The sequence below is a fragment of the Notolabrus celidotus genome, chromosome 11 (genome assembly GCF_009762535.1).
Source record: "Notolabrus celidotus isolate fNotCel1 chromosome 11, fNotCel1.pri, whole genome shotgun sequence".
In the NCBI taxonomy this organism is placed as follows: Eukaryota; Metazoa; Chordata; class Actinopteri; order Labriformes; family Labridae; genus Notolabrus; species Notolabrus celidotus.
The window spans coordinates 36,715,361-36,740,197 of NC_048282.1; the positions used below are offsets into that span (position 1 = coordinate 36,715,361).

Sequence of the window (24,837 nt, forward strand, 5' to 3'; positions counted from 1 at the left end):
TTCCACCTGCCCAGACTTCTCACTCACTATTGATAAATCCACTGTTTCAGCATCCACCCACATCCGTAACCTTGGTATAATTTTTGATCAGTCACTTAACTTTCAACAACACATTAACAATATTTCAAAAACTGCTTTCTTCCACCTCAAAAACATCGCCCGTCTCCGCCCCTCCCTGAAACTCTCATCCACGCCTTCATCACCTCAAGACTCGATTACTGCAATAGCATCCTCTACAGTTCACCCAACACCCTCCTCAACAAATTACAATACATACAAAACTCAGCTGCACGCCTCCTCACTCATACCCGCTCCAGAGACCACATCACCCCAGTCCTCCAGAACCTCCATTGGCTTCCCATCCCCTTCAGAATACAGTACAAGATCCTACTCATCACCTATAAAGCCCTCCATAACCTAGCTCCCTCCTACCTCACCGACCTTCTGCAGCCATATAATCCCTCCACCAACGCCAACCTCCTCACCCCTCTCACCAAACCCAAGCACCGAACCTGGGGGGACAGGGCCTTCTCTGTCGCTGCCCCCACCCTCTGGAACTCTCTCCCCCAACACCTCAGATTTTCTCCCTCACTCACCAAATTCAAATCCGGACTCAAAACACACCTTTTTACAAAGGCTTTTAAACTAGAATTGATTGATTTTTTTCTTGTTTTGTTTTATTTTGCTGCCTTGCTTTTCTTTGCTTTTTTGCACTGTTTTCCTTTTGCTTTCCTATTGTATAATTGTATTTTCCTGTAAAGCGCTTGGAGAACCTTTTAAAGCGCTTTTATAAATAAAATGTATTATTATTATTATTATTATTATATTTCAGAACACACAAGCATCTCTTGTTATCACTCCTGAAACATTAGACTGAAGCTCTGATCATCAGAGAGCTGTGTTTGTGCTGCAGACCATCTTCCAGAGGGCTGCCTTCACTTTTACAACCACCAGGTGTCACTGTGCTCGCCGAGTTTGAAGCTTCAAATCATCAAAACTTTCTCAGAAGCTTCACCCGCAAAACTTGAGCCATGATAAAAAGATCGAGAAGTCGTCACCGAGTCAAATTGAATCATGCTTGTGTTTTTGTCTTTCAGGTTTTGATGCAGACGCAGGTTTGTATTTGAAGATGTCTCATCAGATCAGCGGTGACGTGTGAAGTCAGTGAAAGATGAATTAAAATAAAACAAATGGGACATGAAATCAAAAATCATGTGAAAGCTTTATTGTCAGAAACAATCAGACGCTACAAACATTTGGTTCTAATGATTAAGTGCTTTGATGAAAAGAAATGAAATCAGTGAAATGATTAAAGACATGATTCATTGAGAAGAAAACAAAAAGTAACCAATCACTTCAAAACAAGACAAATCAAATTTATGTCATTAAATTAAATTAAATCATAATTTAGAGTCAATAAGATTTATCAATTAAGAGCTGCAAGCTTTTCTTCTCCTTTGGCACAAATTAAATTAATACTTTTGTATTTCTAACTTCTGAAGTTTTAAGAAAAGTGAACACACTTTTATCCAAACAAAAAAGTTCAGTGTTTTTAAAGGTGACATATCACGCTTTTGTCATCAATATATATTGGTCTAAGAGGTCCCCAAAACATGTCTTTAAAGTTTATGCTCAAAAAAACACTTTGAAATCAGATTTTTGTCTGCCTGAAAAACCCTCTTCTTCAGTCCTCCTCAGAACAGTCTGTTTTCTCTCTGATCACGCCCCCTCAGGAAGTGGATGTGCCTCGGCTGTCCAGCACGTTGATCTAATGTTTACATGTTGGCTGAATATACACGGCTGCTCACAGACCCGCGTTACTTCAACCCTCTGAATCTGATCCAGAATCTGATCCTGACGGAGAGGCGCCTGCAGCAGGACCTTTCTGAAGGATTGGTCACAGATTTAGAGTTTCTTGTTGTTTTATTTATCAGTATGTAGACGTGTGTCTTGGTACACAGCTACGAACATGTAGCTATGTGGCTATGCTAACTAGCGCTAGCACTTATCCATGATAAATAAAAATCATTCACTAGATCTTCAAATCTGCAGACGTGGGGAGTAAAACCGACCTCTGCCAGAAAGGCAGCGGGACCTTTCTGAAGGATTGGTCACAGATTTAGTGTTTCTTGTTGTTTTATTTATCAGTATGTAGACATGTGTCTTGGTACACAGCTACAGCTACAGCTACAGCTATGAACATATAGCTACGTGGCTATGCTAATTAGCGTTAGCACTTATCCATGACAAATAAAAATCATCCACTAGATCTTCAAATCTGCAGACATGGGGAGTAAAACCGACCTTTGTGTTTATTAAGACAGCCTACAACTAGCATGCCTCCCTCCTAAGCTCCTTGTTAGCACACATGTGTGCAGGGAATGAAAAACAGAGGAGGGGATTCAGTATTATTTTATACAGTCTATGGGCTGAACAAGCTCCGAGCTCTGACTTCCTGTTACAGACCGGATATTGTTGTTACGTAACAAAAACACTGAAGTCTGAAACGGCTGGTTTCACACACATTTACAGAAAGGTGGAGAAATCAGAACAGGGGCAGAATGGATTCTTTTCATTCTCGGGGGGTTTGTAGACAGGGACACAGATTTCAGGTAAAGAACCATTAAAAAGTCAATTTTGCATGATATGTCACCTTTAATGTGAAAAAAGAAGTGAAATAAAAGGACTTTAAAGAGAAGAACATGTGTAGTCAGTCTGTTTTTAAATCTCAGTCCTCTGTCAATTATTCTGTCTTTAGTTTTTTTATCTTATTTGTCGTTTTAAATCAACAGAATTAAACTGTTGTTCTCCTCCATTAACAATAACACAATATAATCTCTCTGATGGCTTTAACTCTGACAGATCTACCCGCTCCGGCTCGACACAGTCTGCTGGACTCTTCATGAGGCGTCTGAACATCCGGATAAATCTGCGTTTAGAGGCTTTAAGCTGACAGAAGCATCAGGGTCTGTCTGCTTCATCAGTTTTTATTGACGATCCATAATCACCGGGAACAGGGTCTCACTCCGAGTCAATAAAGAGTGAGTCATCAGAGACTCTTTAATGATGCAAACATTGAGATCCAAGCGGTATCATGAAGCAGGTTTAGTCTTGTGTTTTCGTCCTGAATGGAGAAACAGACAGTTTGAGCTCATGAGGCTGCAGGAGGAGAGACTGAGGCTCTAACACAGTAAACTAGTGTTTCCTTTTGTCCGTTCATTTCCACAGAGAGAGTTTTGGGTGACTGAATATGCAAACTTATAAAAACGGTTCCTAGAGTGGAAGTTTTTGAAAACACAACCTCTTCTGTCGACGTGTAAACGTGCAGATCGTCTGCAAACGGTGACGTCACAGCCTGATTCTCACAAGTTCCAAGTCGAATAGCCGTGCACAAGTAGAGGATAATAAAAATGGCGGATGACAAGCTGTGTTTGAAACCGCCTACTATACGAGCAGTACGTTCTGATTTGGTCAAAATGTAGTGTGTGATGTGAACAAGAGCAAAGTCTGCAGTATGACCAAAGTACCAGGATGTCTCTGCACAGCGCTAACATTCTTCTTCTTTGTTTTTCCCTGTTTAAAACAAGTGGCACTCAGTTTTTAGCTGCATTAGCGCCACCTACTGTTTGAGTGTTGCTCACTAGTAACTGTTTATTTCTGCAAAAATCATTAAATGCTATATATTCCACTTCTTCACTTTTTTAAAAATCACAAGTGATGCTACAGAAGAGGTTCTGCTTTCAGCTTGGTCGTTGTTTACTTCAGCTTTCCAAAACTGAAAACCAGCGACGCCTGACCCAGCATCCTGAAGACCAGATCCAACAGAGCAGTCCTACTACAGACTACCTTCAAACGCAGTATGCATTCGTAGGTGGGATGTAGCAGGCGGTTTCAAATACAGCCAGAAGTTGTACTGCCATCTACTGGCCTGGCATGCACACAAACAAAGCCTGAGCTGTGTCAATAATAGATCTTCAATGAGGTCTGTGAGTCTACTCTTTAAGTTCTCTAAGAGCTGTTTTAATAACATTTAAAGTCAGGGTATGATCCAAAAGAAGGAACCATGTGTGATGTAAAACAGCTATATTAAAGCTACTATAGGTAACTTTAGAAAACCCTTGTATTAAGTGACACAGTCAGCTTTAAGGTGACCTGATGTTTGCACTCTGAAGTTTTTGATCCAGCATCCTGGGCGTTGGCTGAAAACAGCGTCCGGTTATTGACGCCGTTCGATGGGACTGTCTGCTTGCTTTGTAGCATTAGCTTCACCCTCTATTGACACAGTTTGTCATGAAGTAGAGGTTACAACCAGGAAACAGGTTAGCTAGTAAGTTTAGTATCTGCTCTGCAACAAACTCAGGAATCTGGATGAATCAGATTTTATCAACCACCTGAAATGTGCTTTGCTAGGTTTGTTAGTTAGCAAGGAATATGTGTTAGCTAGCGAGCTAACGGAAGCTCTGCTGATTTTGAGCATGCAACATTAGATTAACAAGCATTGTGTGAAATGTGTTGGACTCTTTCTCTAAAGGTTCAGTGTTTCATTGATGATCAGAGTGCTTGTTGAGCTCGGGTTTGCACGCTGGTAGTGTTTTAGGGCAGAGGTTCCCAATGTGTGGGTCGAGACACAAATGGGGGGTCGTGAGAGGTCTTCCAGGATGTTCTCTTTTCAAAGTTGTTTTAAAATAGTTCATTTTACCCATTATAGTAAAACATATCTAGATAAATAGTAGCTAACCTTGAAATAAAACCTTGAAAATATAAAATGTAATGAGTTTTCTGCCTTTCTTTGTTTCCAGGTGACTCCTAAGTTTAGGGTTAGTGAACAGTTAATGATCTAAAGCAGGGGCGTCAAACTCATTTCAGTTCAGGGGCCACATACAGCCCAAGTTGATCTGAAGTGGGCCGGACCAGTAAAATCATAACATAATGACCTATAAGTAACAACAACTCTTAATGTTTCCCTTTGTTTTAGTGCAAAAAAAGTAGAAGTAAATTTTGAAAATGTTCACATTTAATGAATTATCATTCTACAAAAACAGCTGTTGTATTTATTGCCATGATGAGTCTCATAGTGGGGCCAAATATTTTACTCTTAAAGCCCTGAAACCGGCTGGGAACACACCAAACACACAGGTTACCCATTCACCTGACACAGAGTGTAATGTTTACTGCAAAGGAACAGAGAGATTATAATAATGAAGGAGGTAAAGATGACTATTATGGACCCCCTGCAGCACAGTGACTTTATGCAAACCCCAGAGGACAAATTTGAAATAGTAGTTACTGTTATTGAAAAATGTCAGTTAATGTCTTCTCTGTAGTTTTTTCACTTTGCAAAGTCATTCCGCGGGCCGGATTGGAACCTCTTGCGGGCCGGTTTTGGCCCGCGGGCCGCATGTTTGACACCCCTGGTCTAAAACATCAGTAGCAGCAGATTAATTCATAACGGCACAGGAAACACAGACACATGCTCATATAGGTAGGGTCATTTTCTGCAGACCAGCTAAATGAAGACACATTAAATCACTTGGAGGGACAGTGGGGGTCACGAGGCTTTGGCACCAATATTTTGGGGGCCACGGGCTGAGAAGTTTGGGGACCCCATGTTTTAGGGGAGGTAAAGCAAGGCAGGACTTTGAGGAGTGTGAAGATGCATAACCATCCTGTGTCAGCCGAATGAGACACGCAGCCTTTTTCTTTAGGACACACAACAGTTTGTTTTGGCTTCCTAATAATAATAATAATAATAATAATAATACATTTTATTTATAAAAGCGCTTTAAAAGGTTCTCCAAGAGCTTTACAGGAAAATACAATTATACAATAGGAAAGCAAAAGGAAAACAGTGCAAAAAAGCAAAGAAAAGCAAGGCAGCAAAATAAAACAAAACAAGAAAAAAAATCAATCAATTCTAGTTTAAAAGCCTTTGTAAAAGGCTTTGAGTCCGGATTTGAATTTGGTGAGTGAGGGAGAGAATCTGAGGTGTTGGGGGAGAGAGTTCCAGAGGGTGGGGGCAGCGACAGAGAAGGCCCTGTCCCCCCAGGTTCGGTGCTTGGGTTTGGTGAGAGGGGTGAGGAGGTTGGCGTTGGTGGAGCGGAGGTTGCGGGAGGGATTATATGGCTGCAGAAGGTCGGTGAGGTAGGAGGGAGCTAGGTTATGGAGGGCTTTATAGGTGATGAGTAGGATCTTGTACTGTATTCTGAAGGGGATGGGAAGCCAATGGAGGTTCTGGAGGACTAGGGTGATGTGGTCTCTGGAGCGGGTATGAGTGAGGAGGCGTGCAGCTGAGTTTTGTATGTATTCTGACACATTTTATACGTGTAGACTGATTCATATATTATCCCTGAGCGTTGGAGGATTGTTGTGTTGCCTGATAAAATTTGTTTTATGGAGATTTTAGCTCATAAACTGTAAAATATGTCACCAAGACTTTTTGTGTTTCACTTAAAACAAACAGAAGCGAGCTGCGTTTATATTTCATTCTGCTGCAACAACGTCAGGAGGAACTTTTCAAACATTAAATCATTTCTAACACCAGAGGAGTGAGCTGCAGCAGAGTTATGAAGTGCCAAAGACACAAACAAAATCAACACCAACACTCAGCTTATAGATTCAGATGCTTTTTGTCTCTACGTGATAAAAAAATATGAAAAAGTAACAAAATATATAAATAAAAGAAATCACTGAAATGATGAAGGACAGAGGATTTCAAATAAAAACAAAGAAATGTAAAAAAGGTTTGTTTAAGAGAACTCCTTCATGAAGCTGTGTGTGTGTTGTTTTTCTGTGAGTGTGTGTGTTTAGACGTTGAACATGAAACATCATGCTCTGTGTGTTTCTGCCTCAGTGTGTCGGCCGCCTCAGACTCACGGATTCCTCTGGAAGGGAAGAGAGAAGAGGGAGGGATCACTGAGTGTCCTCAGATCCAGGAGAGGAACTGTCTTCTTCTTCTTCGTCAACACTCTTATAACTGCAGCTTTATCCTCACGTTGAGAATCTAAATGTTCTTATTCTGAAACATCACTCAGTGTGTGTAATGTGACTCTCTCAGGAGTGTGACGTGTGTGTGTGTGTGTGTGTGTGTGTGTGTTTTAAATAGGAGGTTTCTTATTTTGCAGGGTAGAGATAGTGAGAAACCTCGGCGAGCTGAGCGCTGTCGTCTCCCGCCGGGCTCCGAGTGATGAGCCATGAATAAAGAATCGGCTGGCTGAGGGTTTAATTTAAGCTGGGCTGCAGAGATACAGACACTGCATGTAATTACGGCGCTGACACGTGATCTTTTTTTCTAAAATTGTTCCAAATATTATATTCTGTGGTTAATTACGCTCCAAATATGTTTGCCTCTTGGTGTTAATTATGTATATAAGACAGTGCTCATTAAGTTCCTGCTGCAGTGCAACAAAGAGACATGAATTCAGAGTCTTTGTTTCAGGCACAAAAAGCCTCTGACACACAAAACGTCAAAACAAACTCCCAGTGTGTGAGCGGATTAGAAACATAGAGTCTGACATTAGTTTGTGTTAAAGGTTTGTTGTAATGAAAAACATACACACACTGACAAACATGTGGATGAAGATGAACTGTACTTCTATCTTTGTGAGGACCACTCATGATGAAAGACTGTTTTGAAACGCAGGCGGACACATTTCCCTCTCCGGTCTCAGCAAACATGAGTCTGGTCCTGCTGGAGGTTTCTGCCTGTTAAAGGAAGTTTGTCCTTGCCACTGTAACTAGCTAAATGCTGCAAAGATCTTATCCTGTCATGATGTTGGGACTTAGTTCAGTCTAGACCTGCTCTGTTTGTCTTCAGATACCATGTGTTGTGATTTGGTGATGTATAAATAAAGATGGATTGATGGATTGTTCCTTGCGTCTGATTGGTGCACCCTTAAAAAATTAACGTGATGCAGCATGGACATGAGCTGCAGAGAGGATGTGACAGTAAACACAGCAGCAGGGACAACAATGACAGACAGTTTTAAAGACAAGCTGACAAATCAAGTCCAGATCTGTACGATGAGTCTTTTCCACTTTGACTACAAACAAGCCAAGTCAAAACAGCAGCAATAAATAAGTCTCAGTTTAGAAGTCAACTTTGAAACCCGCCTAACTAAATGAAAACTGTGTTTTCTGTCCGCCTGTCATCAGTAGCCTGAGCTGGGTTAGACATTTGTCTCTTACCGGGCCACTGAGATACGGAGTTAGTATGACAGAAACCTCTGCGAGTTCTGCTTTGACTCGTTTATATCCATTAAAAGACGTGCAGTGCGAAGTCAAGTATGAGTACAGTTGCGGTTATGATTGATTGATTCATTCATTCATACCTCTAACCCTAACCCTAACCCTAACACTAATCGTAACCCTAACCCTAACCCTAATCGTAACCCTAACCTTAACCCCACCCCTAACCTTTCCTAACCCTAACCCTAACCCTAACCCCACCCCTAACCCTAACCCTAACCCTAACCCTAACCCCCTAACCCTAACCCTAACCCTAACCCTAACCCTAACCCTAACCTTTCCTAACCCTAACCCTAACCCTTACCCTAACCCTAACCCTAACCCCACCCCTAACCCTAACCCGGTCCCTAACCCCAACTCCTAACCGTAACCCTAACCCTAACCCTAATCGTAACCCTAAACGTAACCCTAACCCTAATCGTAACCCTAACCCTAACCCTAATCGTAACCCTAAACGTAACCCTAACCCTAATCGATACCCTAACCCTAACCCTAATCGTAACCCTAACCCTAACCCTAACCCTAATCGTAACCCTAACCCTAACCCTAATCGTAACCCTAACCCTAATCGTAACCCTAACCCTAACCCTAACCCTAACCCTAATCGTAACCCTAACCCTAACCGTAACCCTAACCCTAACCCTAACCCTAATCGTAACCCTAACCCTAAACGTAACCCTAACCCTAATCGTAACCCTAACCCTAACCCTAACCGTAACCCTAACCCTAATCGTAACCCTAACCCTAACCGTAACCCTAACCCTAATCGTAACCCTAACCCTAACCCTAACCCTAACCCTAACCCTAAACGTAACCGTAACCCTAACCCTAACCCTAATCGTAACCCTAACCCTAACCGTAACCCTAATCGTAACCCTAACCCTAACCGTAACCCTAACCCTAATCGTAACCCTAACCCTAACCCTAACCCTAAACGTAACCCTAATCGTAACCCTAACCCTAACCCTAACCCTAACCCTAACCCTAACCCTAATCGTAACCCTAACCCTAACCCTAACCCTAACCGTAACCCTAACCCTAAACGTAACCCTAACCCTAACCCTAACCCTAATCGTAACCCTAACCCTAACCCTAACCGTAACCCTAACCCTAATCGTAACCCTAACCCTAATCGTAACCCTAACCCCAACCCTAACCCTAATCCTAACCCTAACCCTAACCCTAACCCTAACCCCAACCCTAACCCCAATCGTAACTCTAACCCTAATCGTAACCCTAACCCTAACCCTAACCCTAATCGTAACCCTAACCCTAACCCTAACCCTAATCGTAACCCTAACCCTAACCCTAACCCTAACCCTAATCCTAACCCTAACCCGGTCCCTAACCCCAACTCCTAACCCCCTAACCCTAACCCTAACCCACCCTAACCCTAACCCTAACCCTAACCCTAACCCTTTCCTAACCCTAACCTTTCCTAACCCTTACCTTTCCTAACCCTAACCCTAACCCTAACCCCACCCCTAACCCTAACCTTAACCCCTAACCCTAACCCTAACCCTAACCTTTCCTAACCCTAACCTCTCCTAACCCTAACCTTTCCTAACCCTAACCCTAACCCTAACCCCACCCCTAACCCTAACCCTAACCCCTAACCCTAACCCTAACCCCACCCCTAACCCTAACCCTAACCCTAACCCTAACCTTTCCTAACCCTAACCCTAACCCTAACCCTTACCCTAACCCTAACCCTAACCCGAACCCTAACCCTAATCCTAACCCTAACCCGTTCCCTAACCCCAACTCCTAACCCTAACCCCAACCCTAACCCCAATCGTAACTCTAACCCTAATCGTAACCCTAACCCTAACCCTAACCCTAATCGTAACCCTAACCCTAACCCTAATCGTAACCCTAACCCTAACCCTAACCCTAATCGTAACCCTAACCCTAACCCTAACCCTAATCGTAACCCTAACCCTAACCCTAACCCTAATCGTAACCCTAACCCTAATCGTAACCCTAACCCTAACCGTAACCCTAACCCTAACCCTAACCCTAATCGTAACCCTAACCCTAACCCTAACCCTAATCGTAACTCTAACCCTAATCGTAACCCTAACCCTAATCGTAACCCTAACCCTAACCGTAACCCTAACCCTAACCCTAACCCTAACCCTAATCGTAACCCTAACCCTAACCCTAATCGTAACCCTAACCCTAACCGTAACCCTAACCCTAACCCTAATCGTAACCCTAACCCTAACCGTAACCCTAACCCTAACCCTAACCCTAATCGTAACTCTAACCCTAATCGTAACCCTAACCCTAACCCTAACCCTAACCCTAACCCTAATCGTAACCCTAACCCTAACCCTAACCCTAATCGTAACCCTAACCCTAATCGTAACCCTAACCCTAACCCTAACCCTAATCGTAACCCTAACCCTAACCCTAACCCTAATCGTAACCCTAACCCTAATCGTAACCCTAACCCTAATCCTAACCCTAACCCTAACCCTAACCCTAATCGTAACCCTAACCCTAACCCTAACCCTAATCGTAACCCTAACCCTAACCCTAACCCTAATCGTAACCCTAACCCTAATCGTAACCCTAACCCTAATCCTAACCCTAACCCTAACCCTAACCCTAATCGTAACCCTAACCCTAACCCTAACCCTAATCGTAACCCTAACCCTAATCGTAACCCTAACCCTAACCCTAACCCTAACCCTAATCCTAATCGTAACCCTAACCCTAACCCTAATCCTAACCCTAACCCTAATCGTAACCCTAACCCTAACCCTAACCCTAATCGTAACCCTAACCCTAACCCTAACCCTAATCGTAACCCTAACCCTAATCGTAACCCTAACCCTAACCCTAACCCTAACCCTAATCGTAACCCTAACCCTAACCCTAACCCTAATCGTAACCCTAACCCTAACCCTAATCGTAACCCTAACCCTAATCGTAACCCTAACCCTAATCGTAACCCTAACCCTAACCCTAACCCTAACCCTAATCCTAATCGTAACCCTAACCCTAACCCTAATCGTAACCCTAATCGTAACCCTAACCCTAATCGTAACCCTAACCCTAACCCTAACCCTAATCGTAACCCTAACCCTAATCGTAACCCTAACCCTAATCGTAACCCTAACCCTAACCCTAATCGTAACCCTAACCCTAATCCTAACCCTAACCCTAATCGTAACCCTAACCCTAATCGTAACCCTAACCCTAATCGTAACCCTAACCCTAACCCTAATCGTAACCCCAACCCTAACCCTAATCGTAACCCTAACCCTAACCCTAATCGTAACCCTAACCCTAACCCTAACCCTAATCGTAACCCTAACCCTAACCCTAATCGTAACCCTAACCCTAATCGTAACCCTAACCCTAATCGTAACCCTAACCCTAACCCTAACCCTAACCCTAATCCTAATCGTAACCCCAACCCTAACCCTAATCGTAACCCTAACCCCAACCCTAACCCTAACCCTAACCCTAATCGTAACCCCAACCCTAACCCTAATCGTAACCCTAACCCCAACCCTAATCGTAACCCTAACCCTAATCGTAACCCTAACCCTAACCCTAACCCTAACCCTAACCCTAATCGTAACCCTAACCCTAATCGTAACCCTAACCCCAACCCTAACCCTAACCCTAACCCTAATCGTAACCCTAACCCTAACCCTAACCCTAACCCTAATCGTAACCCTAACCCTAACCCTAATCCTAACCCTAACCCTAACCCTAACCCTAACCCTAATCGTAACCCTAACCCTAACCCTAACCCTAACCCTAATCGTAACCCTAACCCTAACCCTAACCCTAACCCTAATCGTAACCCTAACCCTAACCCTAACCCTAACCCTAACCCTAACCCTAATCGTAACCCTAACCCTAACCCTAATCGTAACCCTAACCCTAATCGTAACCCTAACCCTAATCGTAACCCTAACCCTAACCCTAACCCTAACCCTAATCCTAATCGTAACCCCAACCCTAACCCTAATCGTAACCCTAACCCCAACCCTAACCCTAACCCTAACCCTAATCGTAACCCCAACCCTAACCCTAATCGTAACCCTAACCCCAACCCTAATCGTAACCCTAACCCTAATCGTAACCCTAACCCTAACCCTAACCCTAACCCTAACCCTAATCGTAACCCTAACCCTAATCGTAACCCTAACCCCAACCCTAACCCTAACCCTAACCCTAATCGTAACCCTAACCCTAACCCTAACCCTAACCCTAATCGTAACCCTAACCCTAACCCTAATCCTAACCCTAACCCTAACCCTAACCCTAACCCTAATCGTAACCCTAACCCTAACCCTAACCCTAACCCTAATCGTAACCCTAACCCTAACCCTAACCCTAACCCTAACCCTAATCGTAACCCTAACCCTAACCCTAACCCTAACCCTAACCCTAATCGTAACCCTAACCCTAACCCTAATCCTAACCCTAACCCTAACCCTAACCCTAACCCTAATCGTAACCCTAACCCTAACCCTAATCCTAACCCTAACCCTAACCCTAATCGTAACCCCAACCCTAACCCTAATCGTAACCCTAACCCCAACCCTAATCGTAACCCTAACCCTAATCGTAACCCTAACCCTAACCCTAACCCTAATCGTAACCCTAACCCTAACCCTAATCCTAACCCTAATCGTAACCCTAACCCTAACCCTAATCGTAACCCTAATCGTAACCCTAACCCTAACCCTAACCCTAACCCTAACCCTAATCGTAACCCTAACCCTAACCGTAACCCTAACCCTAATCGTAACCCTAACCCTAACCCTAACCCTAAACGTAACCCTAATCGTAACCCTAACCCTAACCGTAACCCTAATCGTAACCCTAACCCTAACCCTAACCCTAACCCTAAACGTAACCCTAACCCTAACCCTAACCGTAACCCTAACCCTAACCCTAACCCTAATCGTAACCCTAACCCTAACCCTAACCCTAACCCTAACCCTAACCCCAACCCTAACCCCAATCGTAACTCTAACCCTAATCGTAACCCTAACCCTAACCCTAACCCTAATCGTAACCCTAACCCTAACCCTAATCGTAACCCTAACCCTAACCCTAACCCTAATCGTAACCCTAACCCTAACCCTAACCCTAATCGTAACCCTAACCCTAACCCTAACCCTAATCGTAACCCTAACCCTAATCGTAACCCTAACCCTAACCGTAACCCTAACCCTAACCCTAACCCTAATCGTAACCCTAACCCTAATCGTAACCCTAACCCTAACCCTAACCCTAATCGTAACCCTAACCCCAACCCTAACCCTAATCCTAACCCTAACCCTAACCCTAACCCTAACCCCAACCCTAACCCTAATCGTAACTCTAACCCTAATCGTAACCCTAACCCTAACCCTAACCCTAATCGTAACCCTAACCCTAACCCTAATCGTAACCCTAACCCTAACCCTAACCCTAATCGTAACCCTAACCCTAATCGTAACCCTAACCCTAACCCTAACCCTAATCGTAACCCTAACCCTAATCGTAACCCTAACCCTAATCCTAACCCTAACCCTAACCCTAACCCTAATCGTAACCCTAACCCTAACCCTAACCCTAACCCTAACCCTAACCCTAATCCTAACCCTAACCCTAACCCTAACCCTAACCCTAATCGTAACCCTAACCCTAACCCTAACCCTAATCGTAACCCTAACCCTAATCGTAACCCTAACCCTAATCCTAACCCTAACCCTAACCCTAACCCTAATCGTAACCCTAACCCTAACCCTAACCCTAATCGTAACCCTAACCCTAATCGTAACCCTAACCCTAACCCTAACCCTAACCCTAATCCTAATCGTAACCCTAACCCTAACCCTAACCCCAACCCTAATCGTAACCCTAACCCTAATCCTAACCCTAACCCTAATCGTAACCCTAACCCTAACCCTAACCCTAATTGTAACCCTAACCCTAACCCTAACCCTAATCGTAACCCTAACCCTAACCCTAACCCTAACCCTAATCGTAACCCTAACCCTAACCCTAATCGTAACCCTAACCCTAACCCTAATCGTAACCCTAACCCTAACCCTAATCGTAACCCTAACCCTAACCCTAATCGTAACCCTAACCCTAATCGTAACCCTAACCCTAATCGTAACCCTAACCCTAACCCTAACCCTAATCCTAATCGTAACCCTAACCCTAACCCTAATCGTAACCCTAATCGTAACCCTAACCCTAATCGTAACCCTAACCCTAACCCTAATCGTAACCCTAACCCTAACCCTAACCCTAATCGTAACCCTAACCCTAATCGTAACCCTAACCCTAATCGTAACCCTAACCCTAATCGTAACCCTAACCCTAACCCTAATCCTAACCCTAACCCTAATCGTAACCCTAACCCTAATCTTAACCCTAACCCTAATCGTAACCCTAACCCTAACCCTAATCGTAACCCCAACCCTAACCCTAATCGTAACCCCAACCCTAACCCTAATCGTAACCCTAACCCCAACCCTAACCCTAACCCTAACCCTAATCGTAACCCCAACCCTAACCCTAATCCTAATCGTAACCCCAACCCTAATCGTAACCCTAACCCTAACCCTAATCGTAACCCTAACCCTAATCGTAACCCTAACCCTAATCGTAACCCTAACCCTAACCCTAATCGTAACCCTAACCCTAACCCTAATCGTAACCCTAACCCTAATCGTAACCCTAACCCTAACCCTAACCCTAACCCCAACCCTAATCGTAACCCTAACCCTAACCCTAATCCTAATCGTAACCCTAACCCTAATCGTAACCCTAACCCTAATCGTAACCCTAACCCTAACCCTAATCGTAACCCTAACCCTAACCCTAATCGTAACCCTAACCCTAATCGTAACCCTAACCCTAACCCTAACCCTAACCCCAACCCTAATCGTAACCCTAACCCTAACCCTAACCCTAATCGTAACCCTAACCCTAATCGTAACCCTAACCCTAATCGTAACCCTAACCCTAATCCTAACCCTAACCCTAATCCTAACCCTAACCCTAATCGTAACCCTAACCCTAACCCTAATCGTAACCCCAACCCTAACCCTAATCGTAACCCTAACCCCAACCCTAACCCTAACCCTAACCCTAATCGTAACCCCAACCCTAACCCTAATCCTAATCGTAACCCCAACCCTAATCGTAACCCTAACCCTAACCCTAATCGTAACCCTAACCCTAATCGTAACCCTAACCCTAACCCTAATCCTAATCGTAACCCCAACCCTAATCGTAACCCTAACCCTAACCCTAATCGTAACCCTAACCCTAATCGTAACCCTAACCCTAATCGTAACCCTAACCCTAATCGTAACCCTAACCCTAACCCTAATCGTAACCCTAACCCTAATCGTAACCCTAACCCTAACCCTAACCCTAACCCCAACCCTAATCGTAACCCTAACCCTAACCCTAATCCTAATCGTAACCCCAACCCTAACCCTAATCGTAACCCTAACCCCAACCCTAACCCTAACCCTAACCCTAATCGTAACCCCAACCCTAACCCTAATCGTAACCCTAACCCCAACCCTAATCGTAACCCTAACCCTAATCGTAACCCTAACCCTAACCCTAACCCTAATCGTAACCCTAACCCTAATCGTAACCCTAACCCTAATCGTAACCCTAACCCTAACCCTAATCGTAACCCTAACCCTAACCCTAATCGTAACCCTAACCCTAACCCTAACCCTAATCGTAACCCTAACCCTAATCGTAACCCTAACCCTAATCGTAACCCTAACCCTAACCCTAATCCTAACCCTAACCCTAATCGTAACCCTAACCCTAATCTTAACCCTAACCCTAATCGTAACCCTAACCCTAACCCTAATCGTAACCCCAACCCTAACCCTAATCGTAACCCCAACCCTAACCCTAATCGTAACCCTAACCCCAACCCTAACCCTAACCCTAACCCTAATCGTAACCCCAACCCTAACCCTAATCCTAATCGTAACCCCAACCCTAATCGTAACCCTAACCCTAACCCTAATCGTAACCCTAACCCTAATCGTAACCCTAACCCTAATCGTAACCCTAACCCTAACCCTAATCGTAACCCTAACCCTAACCCTAATCGTAACCCTAACCCTAATCGTAACCCTAACCCTAACCCTAACCCTAACCCCAACCCTAATCGTAACCCTAACCCTAACCCTAATCCTAATCGTAACCCTAACCCTAATCGTAACCCTAACCCTAATCGTAACCCTAACCCTAACCCTAATCGTAACCCTAACCCTAACCCTAATCGTAACCCTAACCCTAATCGTAACCCTAACCCTAACCCTAACCCTAACCCCAACCCTAATCGTAACCCTAACCCTAACCCTAACCCTAATCGTAACCCTAACCCTAATCGTAACCCTAACCCTAATCGTAACCCTAACCCTAATCCTAACCCTAACCCTAATCCTAACCCTAACCCTAATCGTAACCCTAACCCTAACCCTAATCGTAACCCCAACCCTAACCCTAATCGTAACCCTAACCCCAACCCTAACCCTAACCCTAATCGTAACCCCAACCCTAACCCTAATCCTAATCGTAACCCCAACCCTAATCGTAACCCTAACCCTAACCCTAATCGTAACCCTAACCCTAATCGTAACCCTAACCCTAACCCTAATCCTAATCGTAACCCCAACCCTAATCGTAACCCTAACCCTAACCCTAATCGTAACCCTAACCCTAATCGTAACCCTAACCCTAATCGTAACCCTAACCCTAACCCTAATCGTAACCCTAACCCTAACCCTAACCCTAACCCTAACCCTAACCCCAACCCTAATCGTAACCCTAACCCTAACCCTAATCCTAATCGTAACCCCAACCCTAACCCTAATCGTAACCCTAACCCCAACCCTAACCCTAACCCTAACCCTAATCGTAACCCCAACCCTAACCCTAATCGTAACCCTAACCCCAACCCTAATCGTAACCCTAACCCTAATCGTAACCCTAACCCTAACCCTAACCCTAATCGTAACCCTAACCCTAATCGTAACCCTAACCCTAATCGTAACCCTAACCCTAACCCTAATCGTAACCCTAACCCTAACCCTAATCGTAACCCTAACCCTAATCGTAACCCTAACCCTAACCCTAACCCTAACCCCAACCCTAATCGTAACCCTAACCCTAACCCTAATCCTAATCGTAACCCCAACCCTAACCCTAATCGTAACCCTAACCCCAACCCTAACCCTAACCCTAACCCTAATCGTAACCCCAACCCTAACCCTAATCGTAACCCTAACCCCAACCCTAATCGTAACCCTAACCCTAATCGTAACCCTAACCCTAACCCTAACCCTAACCCTAACCCTAATCGTAACCCTAACCCTAATCGTAACCCTAACCCCAACCCTAACCCTAACCCTAACCCTAATCGTAACCCTAACCCTAACCCTAACCCTAACCCTAATCGTAACCCTAACCCTAACCCTAATCTTAACCCTAACCCTAACCCTAACCCTAATCGTAACCCTAACCCTAACCCTAATCCTAACCCTAACCCTAACCCTAATCGTAACCCCAACCCTAACCCTAATCGTAACCCTAACCCCAACCCTAATCGTAACCCTAACCCTAATCGTAACCCTAACCCTAACCCTAACCCTAATCGTAACCCTAACCCTAACCCTAATCCTAACCCTAATCGTAACCCTAACCCTAACCCTAATCGTAACCCTAATCGTAACCCTAACCCTAACCCTAACCCTAATCGTAACCCTAACCCTAACCCTAACCCTAACCCTAATCGTAACCCTAACCCTAACCCTAATCGTAACCCTAATCGTAACCCTAACCCTAACCCTAACCCTAATCGTAACCCTAACCCTAACCCTAACCCTAACCCTAATCGTAACCCTAACCCTAACCCTAATCGTAACCCTAACCCTAACCCTAACCCTAATCGTAACCCTAACCCTAACCCTAACCCTAACCCTAATCGTAACCCTAACCCTAACCCTAATCCTAACCCTAATCGTAACCCTAATCGTAACCCTAACCCTAACCCTAACCCTAATCGTAACCCTAACCCTAACCCTAACCCTAACCCTAATCGTAACCCTAACCCTAACCCTAATCGTAACCCTAACCCTAACCCTAATCGTAACCCTAATCGTAACCCTAACCCTAACCCTAACCCTAATCGTAACCCTAACCCTAACCCTAACCCTAACCCTAATCCTAACCCTAACCCCAACCCTAATCGTAACCCTAACCCTAACCCTAACCCTGTCAGTCTTTGTTAAACTGCAGTGAATAAATTTAATGTTTTCAGGTGTAAAGAATTAAAGTTTGGTCCATTGAACACTAAACCTCGAGCTGCAAGATGAAGACTCCTGTTTCCTCAGTCATTGGTTCCATCATTTAAAGAACATTTTGTGTCTTTAAGGGAGAGCATCGTGTCATTAGAGGTCCTCACAAGAATAGGAGTAAAAACCTGATGTTTTAGGGTCCTACCTGCTGAGCACAGGGCTCCACCAGCAGCACCCCGAGGCTGCGTGGGTTCTTCTGGTAGTACGAGACCAGCTCTCCCAGCGTGCCGAAGGAGACCTTATCGGACACGAAGTACGCTCCGATGGAGGATCGCTGGATCCTGAAGTGGTAAACCTTCCCTTCACTGCGGGCTGAGGAAGAGGAAGAGGAAGAGGAGGGTCATCACATATTAATGACACATCCGACAGATCCTAAAGAAACTGACTGAACCTCATGATGAGTTTTTGGAGACTCAGAACCTGAAGTGATCTCTCATGCTGAAAGTACAAAGACTTGTGTAGTTACTGAGAAAGGACAGCAGGGAGAAGATGAGATGAAGAAAAGATAACAGGAATGATTTACATACAAAGGAAACTTCCAACGAGCAGAGTGACTCATTCCTCTCTTTGTTATCCACTCAGCTCTGACAAAGTGATTTGCACATCAAAGTTTGGAACCAGGCTGACTTTGAAAGGAGAGAGTCTCAGACTTCTTGGTTGCACAAAAAAACCAGCAGAGCATTTCAGAGATTTATGACACATTTCATTCACAGCAAAACAAGAGAAAGAAAGACGAAGAAGAACAAACGACTGAAACATCTGCAAACCACCGTCACACACACTCAATTCATTCCCTGAGTTTGCTCTTTAAAAGGTTTTGTGAGTAAATGTTTGTGTGAATGCAGCAACTTTTAATACGTTTGTTTTCTTTAGTGGGGCTTTTATGCTTTTATTGAGAGTACAGGACCGGGGATAGAGCAGAGGAGAGGAACTGAGGAGAGAGGAGGGAGGGAGCTGGCATCAAACTTGGGCCGCCCACTTCAAGGACTAAATCAATCAATCTTTATTTCTATAGCGCCAAATCACCACAAACGTTCTCCTCAGACTCTTTCCAAACAGAGCAGGTCCAGACCGTACTCTATGTTCTAGTATTAACAAAGACCCAACATCAAGACCGGATCAGATCCAGTCCCATCTTCCAGACAGGACTCAGTCTGATCTCATCTTAATCCACCATGAGCAGAGCACTTTGCAGCATTTAGCAGGTTACAGTGGCAAGGACAAACTTCCTTTAACAGGCAGAAACCTCCAGCAGGACCAGACTCATGTTAGACACACATCTGCTGAGACCGTGTTGGAGAGAGGGATAGAGGGAGATGAAGAGAGAGAGAGAGATGATAGTGGGGAGACGAATAGTAGTAGTTGTAGCAGCTGGAGTCTGGCACGTCCACAGCAGCAGAGATCCAGAGGAACCTACGAGACAAGGGAGCTCAGGGACTCCAGTAAGGTCTGTGGTTAGTAACTTTAATGGGACAGGGAGAGTTAAAGTAAGAGACAGACAGAGAGAGGAGAGAGAGGGAAAGACAGGATCCCAGTGTGTCAGTACCCAACATCAAGACAGGATCAGATCCAGTCCCAGCTTCCAGACAGGACTCAGTCTGATCTCATCTTAATCCACCATGAGCAGAGCACTTTGCAGCATTTAGCAAGTTACAGTGGCAAGGACAAACTTCCTTTAACAGGCAGAAACCTCCAGCAGGACCAGACTCATGTTAGACACACATCTGCTTCTCTAGGCAAATGATTTAACAAGATCAGCACTACATTTATTTTGCTGGTAGCCTGGTACCTTTGGCAGTAATTGTAAATTAAGGACCATCTCTAATACAAGCCTGCCTCGTATTGAAGCCTGGTACCTTTGACAGTCAGTCCAGCCATTACACAAACGGGACCATTAGTCTTAATGTCCCGTTATGGAACGGCCCATTTGGACGTAGCGTTAGCCGCATGCACGACTGTAAATAATCGTCCAATTAGCTAATTGCGCCATGAAAGTGAGGCTGGTGCAAAACGTCACATGTCCAGGGAACCTCCTGGAAAACCCTGATCCAACACATTCAAACTGAGCATGCCTACTACACATAAACAACAATAACCATGGGGAGTGGTCCCACTGTGACTGAGAGAAGATCAAGAAGAAATGGACATTTGATTTTTTTTTGATGCTGCAAAGTGCTCTGCTCATGGTGGATTAAGATGAGATCAGACCGAGTCCTGTCTGGAAGATGGGACTGGATCTTATCCTGTCTTGATGTTGGGTACTGACACACTGGGATCCTGTCTTTCCCCCTCTCTCCTCTCTCTGTCTGTCTCTCACTTTAACTCTCCCTGTCCCATTAAAGTTACTAACCACAGACCTTTCTGGAGTCCCTGAGCTCCCTTGTCTCGTAGGTTTCTCTGGATCTCTGCTGCTGTGGACGTGCCAGACTCCAGCTGCTACAACTACTACTATCCGTCTCCCCACTATCATCTCTCTCTCTCTCTTCATCTCCCTCTATCCCTCTCTCCAACACGGTCTCAGCAGATGTGTGTCTAACATGAGTCTGGTCCTGCTGGAATGAACAAACATCTGTTATCAGCAAGTCAATCCTCAAAGAGAACAAACAAGGAGAAAGGGAAAGTCTGGCTTCAGATCTTGAACCGGGTAAATGCAGCTGCTCGCTCCGGAGCTGTCATTGACTAATCAGCAGCGGCGTCATCCAATAGCTCAGTGGCATGCCCTTATCATCAGCCTATCAACTCTCTGCTGTCTTTTTAAATGTGTCTCTCTCTCCTGCTAGTTCCTTCTTGCATTGATGGTGCGCACCCCTCCACCTCCCCGCCTCCACCTGGTCCCTGCAAGTCTTCAATTCCTTGGATCATCAACCACCACCAGTGTCTGGACTCTAGGGGGATTTCTTCTGCTGCCAAATTCATACATCCTACGCTCAAATATTATCCCCATAGAGTCCTTACACCAAAGATTTCTGTCAAGTTCCATCATTCATTCAGTTTTAATAAATAGCCTTAATATTCAGATTGTGTCTCTCCTGATTGAAATGCGTGTGGTGTTTCTGAGCGCGCTCAGTAGAAGACCTACAAAATAAAACAGCAACATGAAAGCGGCTTTGAGCAACAAGCACCGCCCCCAACGTGGTCCAGGTGGAGGACCACCTGCCCCCCATTGAAGGATGAGGACTTGTTAACAGAGTTGTTTGGGAAGGATTCACTTCACAGTGTTGCTGGTAGGTTACCTCAGAGTTACGTTGTGTCTCCTAAATCTAGACATCGTCAGACTTTTCCAAAGGATTCGTTCGATCCCTAAATATCTGTTGTCTTCATATTTGGTCTTAAACAGTAACACATCAGCACGATGTCCTCCATCCTTTAAACAGACTAACAGGTGAGGTGATCCTGCTGTTAGCACCTGTAATGGTGGGTCTACCTCCATTATATGTAATGCTTTGTTGGGGTGTTAACCTGAATCATGCAAACCGATCATCAATTTTTATCACCATTAGTACAAACGGCCTGTTTTCATCACTAATGGCTGGATGTGCATACGGGCCCTGGTCTCTAATACAAGCCTGCTTCATATTAAAGCCTGGTAAAGTCTTCCTAATGCATATTTTATTTAAGGTATTTAAGGTGTTTTTAAAGTTGTGCAGTAAAGGATGTTGATACCTCGACCTGTGACAGACTGAGGTACGCTGACTTTACTCCTCACAGGAAACACTGTCATCACACACAGCAGGAAATCAGTTCTGTTTCCACGGTTGTGGACACAGGCGCTGGTGGAGCCTTCAGAGGGGAAGGCGTGGTCAGCCTAACACTCGTGTGCACACGGAGCCCTGATGATGCATATTTCAGCAGCAGAGAGAACTGAACGCCTAACTGCAGCATTTTCCCCCTGAGACCTCGGGGACCTTGAAGAAGAGGAGGGGGAGGGAAAAAGATGCAGACGCAGAAGATGTGTGAAGCCAGAGGACGAAAAGGGAAAGAGGGGACAGAGATGTGAGGATCAGAGGGAAACGGGCGGACTGAAGAGAGAGAGGGAGAGGGAGAGAGAGAGAGAGGAGGAATAACAGGCTGTAAAAGTCACGGATCACACAAATCTCAGGAGGTCCATTAGAGAATTGGCTGTGAGCTCATTCACCGTAAAAGTCCCGTCTGGTGCCAACAACTGGCAGAAAATGTGGGTTACTACAGCTGAGGACGAGATGCTAAAAACGTCCTGTTTACAGAGCACTTTGATCAGCAGCCAACTCAATCTCAGACACAACAACGTCTCCACATTTACTGCTCATGTCTTTATGAGGGCTGAGAGCACACACACACACACACACTCTCACACACACACACTGGCGCTTCAGGCGGAACACAAAACAATCTGTCCTCAACAAATCAACTCTGAAGTTTGGAATAAACACAAGATACTTATGTCCTGATGAAGAGGATGAGCGCTCACTGAGGGCCTCTCCTTCCAAACGGCGTCCTCTTCAGAGTGTCCTTTAATAACCCTAACAATGCAATAAGTCACACAGCCGACCGAGTGATCCTTTGCGAGCGCTAAAACCCAAACAGCATTGCAAACTTCAGCAGACTGAGGCTCTGTGCATATGAGCTCGACCGACTTCTTGGCCCCTGAAGAGCTCCCACACGTCCCCTGTGGAACGATACAAGCAGTGGCGAGAACAAAGACATCAACAGCAAGGCACAAAAGTTCATGACCTGTGCTCGCTCTCACTGCCCATCGTACCTGTATGTGAAAAGAAAAGAGGAGGAACAGAGAGGAGAGAGAGAGGATAGAAAGAAGATCCAGGCTGAGAGGACTGTTTGGGCTGGAGCTTATTAACCCTGGTTTATGCTCCTGCATTGACTCTGTACTGTAGTGGCCGGCGAGGACGTGAGCACAACATACGTGTGCATCGATGTGTCTCAGGTCGCCTGTTTCTGCTTTTTCACACAGATTCAGAGTGTATCATGTTAAATATGAGCTGATGCATGTTGCCGTTTCTCATAAAGAAAGTAATACAAAGAAGAATAGAGAGGAGATGTCAGAGGATTGAAATGTACGGCCGATGTACGTGATTCTGGACGTGGTGGAAATGCAGGAAATATGCTGTCGTCCAGTGGACCAATCACAGGGCTTTGGGTCAGAGTCGTTTCAACGTGTAGTTACATTTTGGAGGAGGTGCATGTCAGGCTCAAACGGCAAAAATATGAGCCCAATGCAGAAGTGTTAAAAACTGCAGTTCATGGAGGATCCACTTGAGGCTGGCTCCGGGATTACAGGAAACCACATACACACCAATTCAAAGAAGAGGATCTTTACAGCAGATGTAAACATGTTTACAGTCTGGTTCAAAAGACAAGTGAAGTCTGGATAGATCATGTCTTGATCTGTCTTCCAATGAGAGGCACAGCTGACTTGATTGACAGGCAGGAACACTGTAGCTGTTGGCGAGGAGGCTCAAAGCCCGCCTCTTTAGGTCACACTGGCTCGACAGCAGCAATATGGCTGTTGGCTTGAGGCTTGAGGCTTGAGGCTGTACACTCTTCCTCCCCCTTATATGCCACTTTCATGAGAAGTGGGAGAAAGAGAGAGAAAGTCTGCAGAGAGAGGACAGAGAGGGCAAGAGCTCACCCTCACCCTGGGTTCAACTGCACGCTTTACCTCCCCCTATTAGGGAGGAGAGAAACAGAGGGGAAGGATCCGAGGATTCATGTCTTCAGTTTTATGTCTGATCTAGCAGCTGTAAAAAGGTGCTTTAGGATGCTGTACCCTACACCTTTTTCTGTCCTAAAGAGAGAAGACGACCACTTTTTCCTCCAGATGTGAGTCTTTAAAGCAAGAGAGATCTGGGATGAACTTTTCCTGATGATATTATTAGAAAAAGTTTAGATCTAGTGTTAAAAAAAATGAATCTGCAAAGTGTGCTTTAAGAAGAACAAGCTGAAATTCTTTGATTAGTCTCTTCCTCCTTTATGACAGGAAGTTCAATATCGTATGGTTGTGGATGAAACAAGATGTTTGAGGACACTGTTTTTAAATTTAAATAAATATTCTTCCCAACAATCTTTAGATTACCAAAGTAAACAATCAACAACATGAAGTCCTTTACTGCAGCTCTGTTGACACAGAAGCTCCCTCGGGATGCTCCAGATTAAAAATGCATCTTAAATTAAATAATCTCCACGTTCCTCCGAATCTGCCGATCTCTGTCACCTTATTATTCTGCAAGAATCC

At 44.7% G+C, this 24,837-nt stretch overlaps 1 protein-coding gene across 1 annotated transcript in view; it reads right to left on the reverse strand.

Annotated features, from left to right (window-relative positions):
• LOC117820960 (tyrosine-protein kinase SRK3-like) overlaps positions 1–24,837 on the reverse strand; it is a 136,745-nt gene that overhangs the window by 9,780 nt on the left and 102,128 nt on the right. The window contains exon 3 of the mRNA XM_034694920.1: positions 18,754–18,920. Coding sequence (XP_034550811.1) covers positions 18,754–18,920 — 167 coding nt within the window. The remainder of the gene's footprint in view (positions 1–18,753; positions 18,921–24,837) is intronic.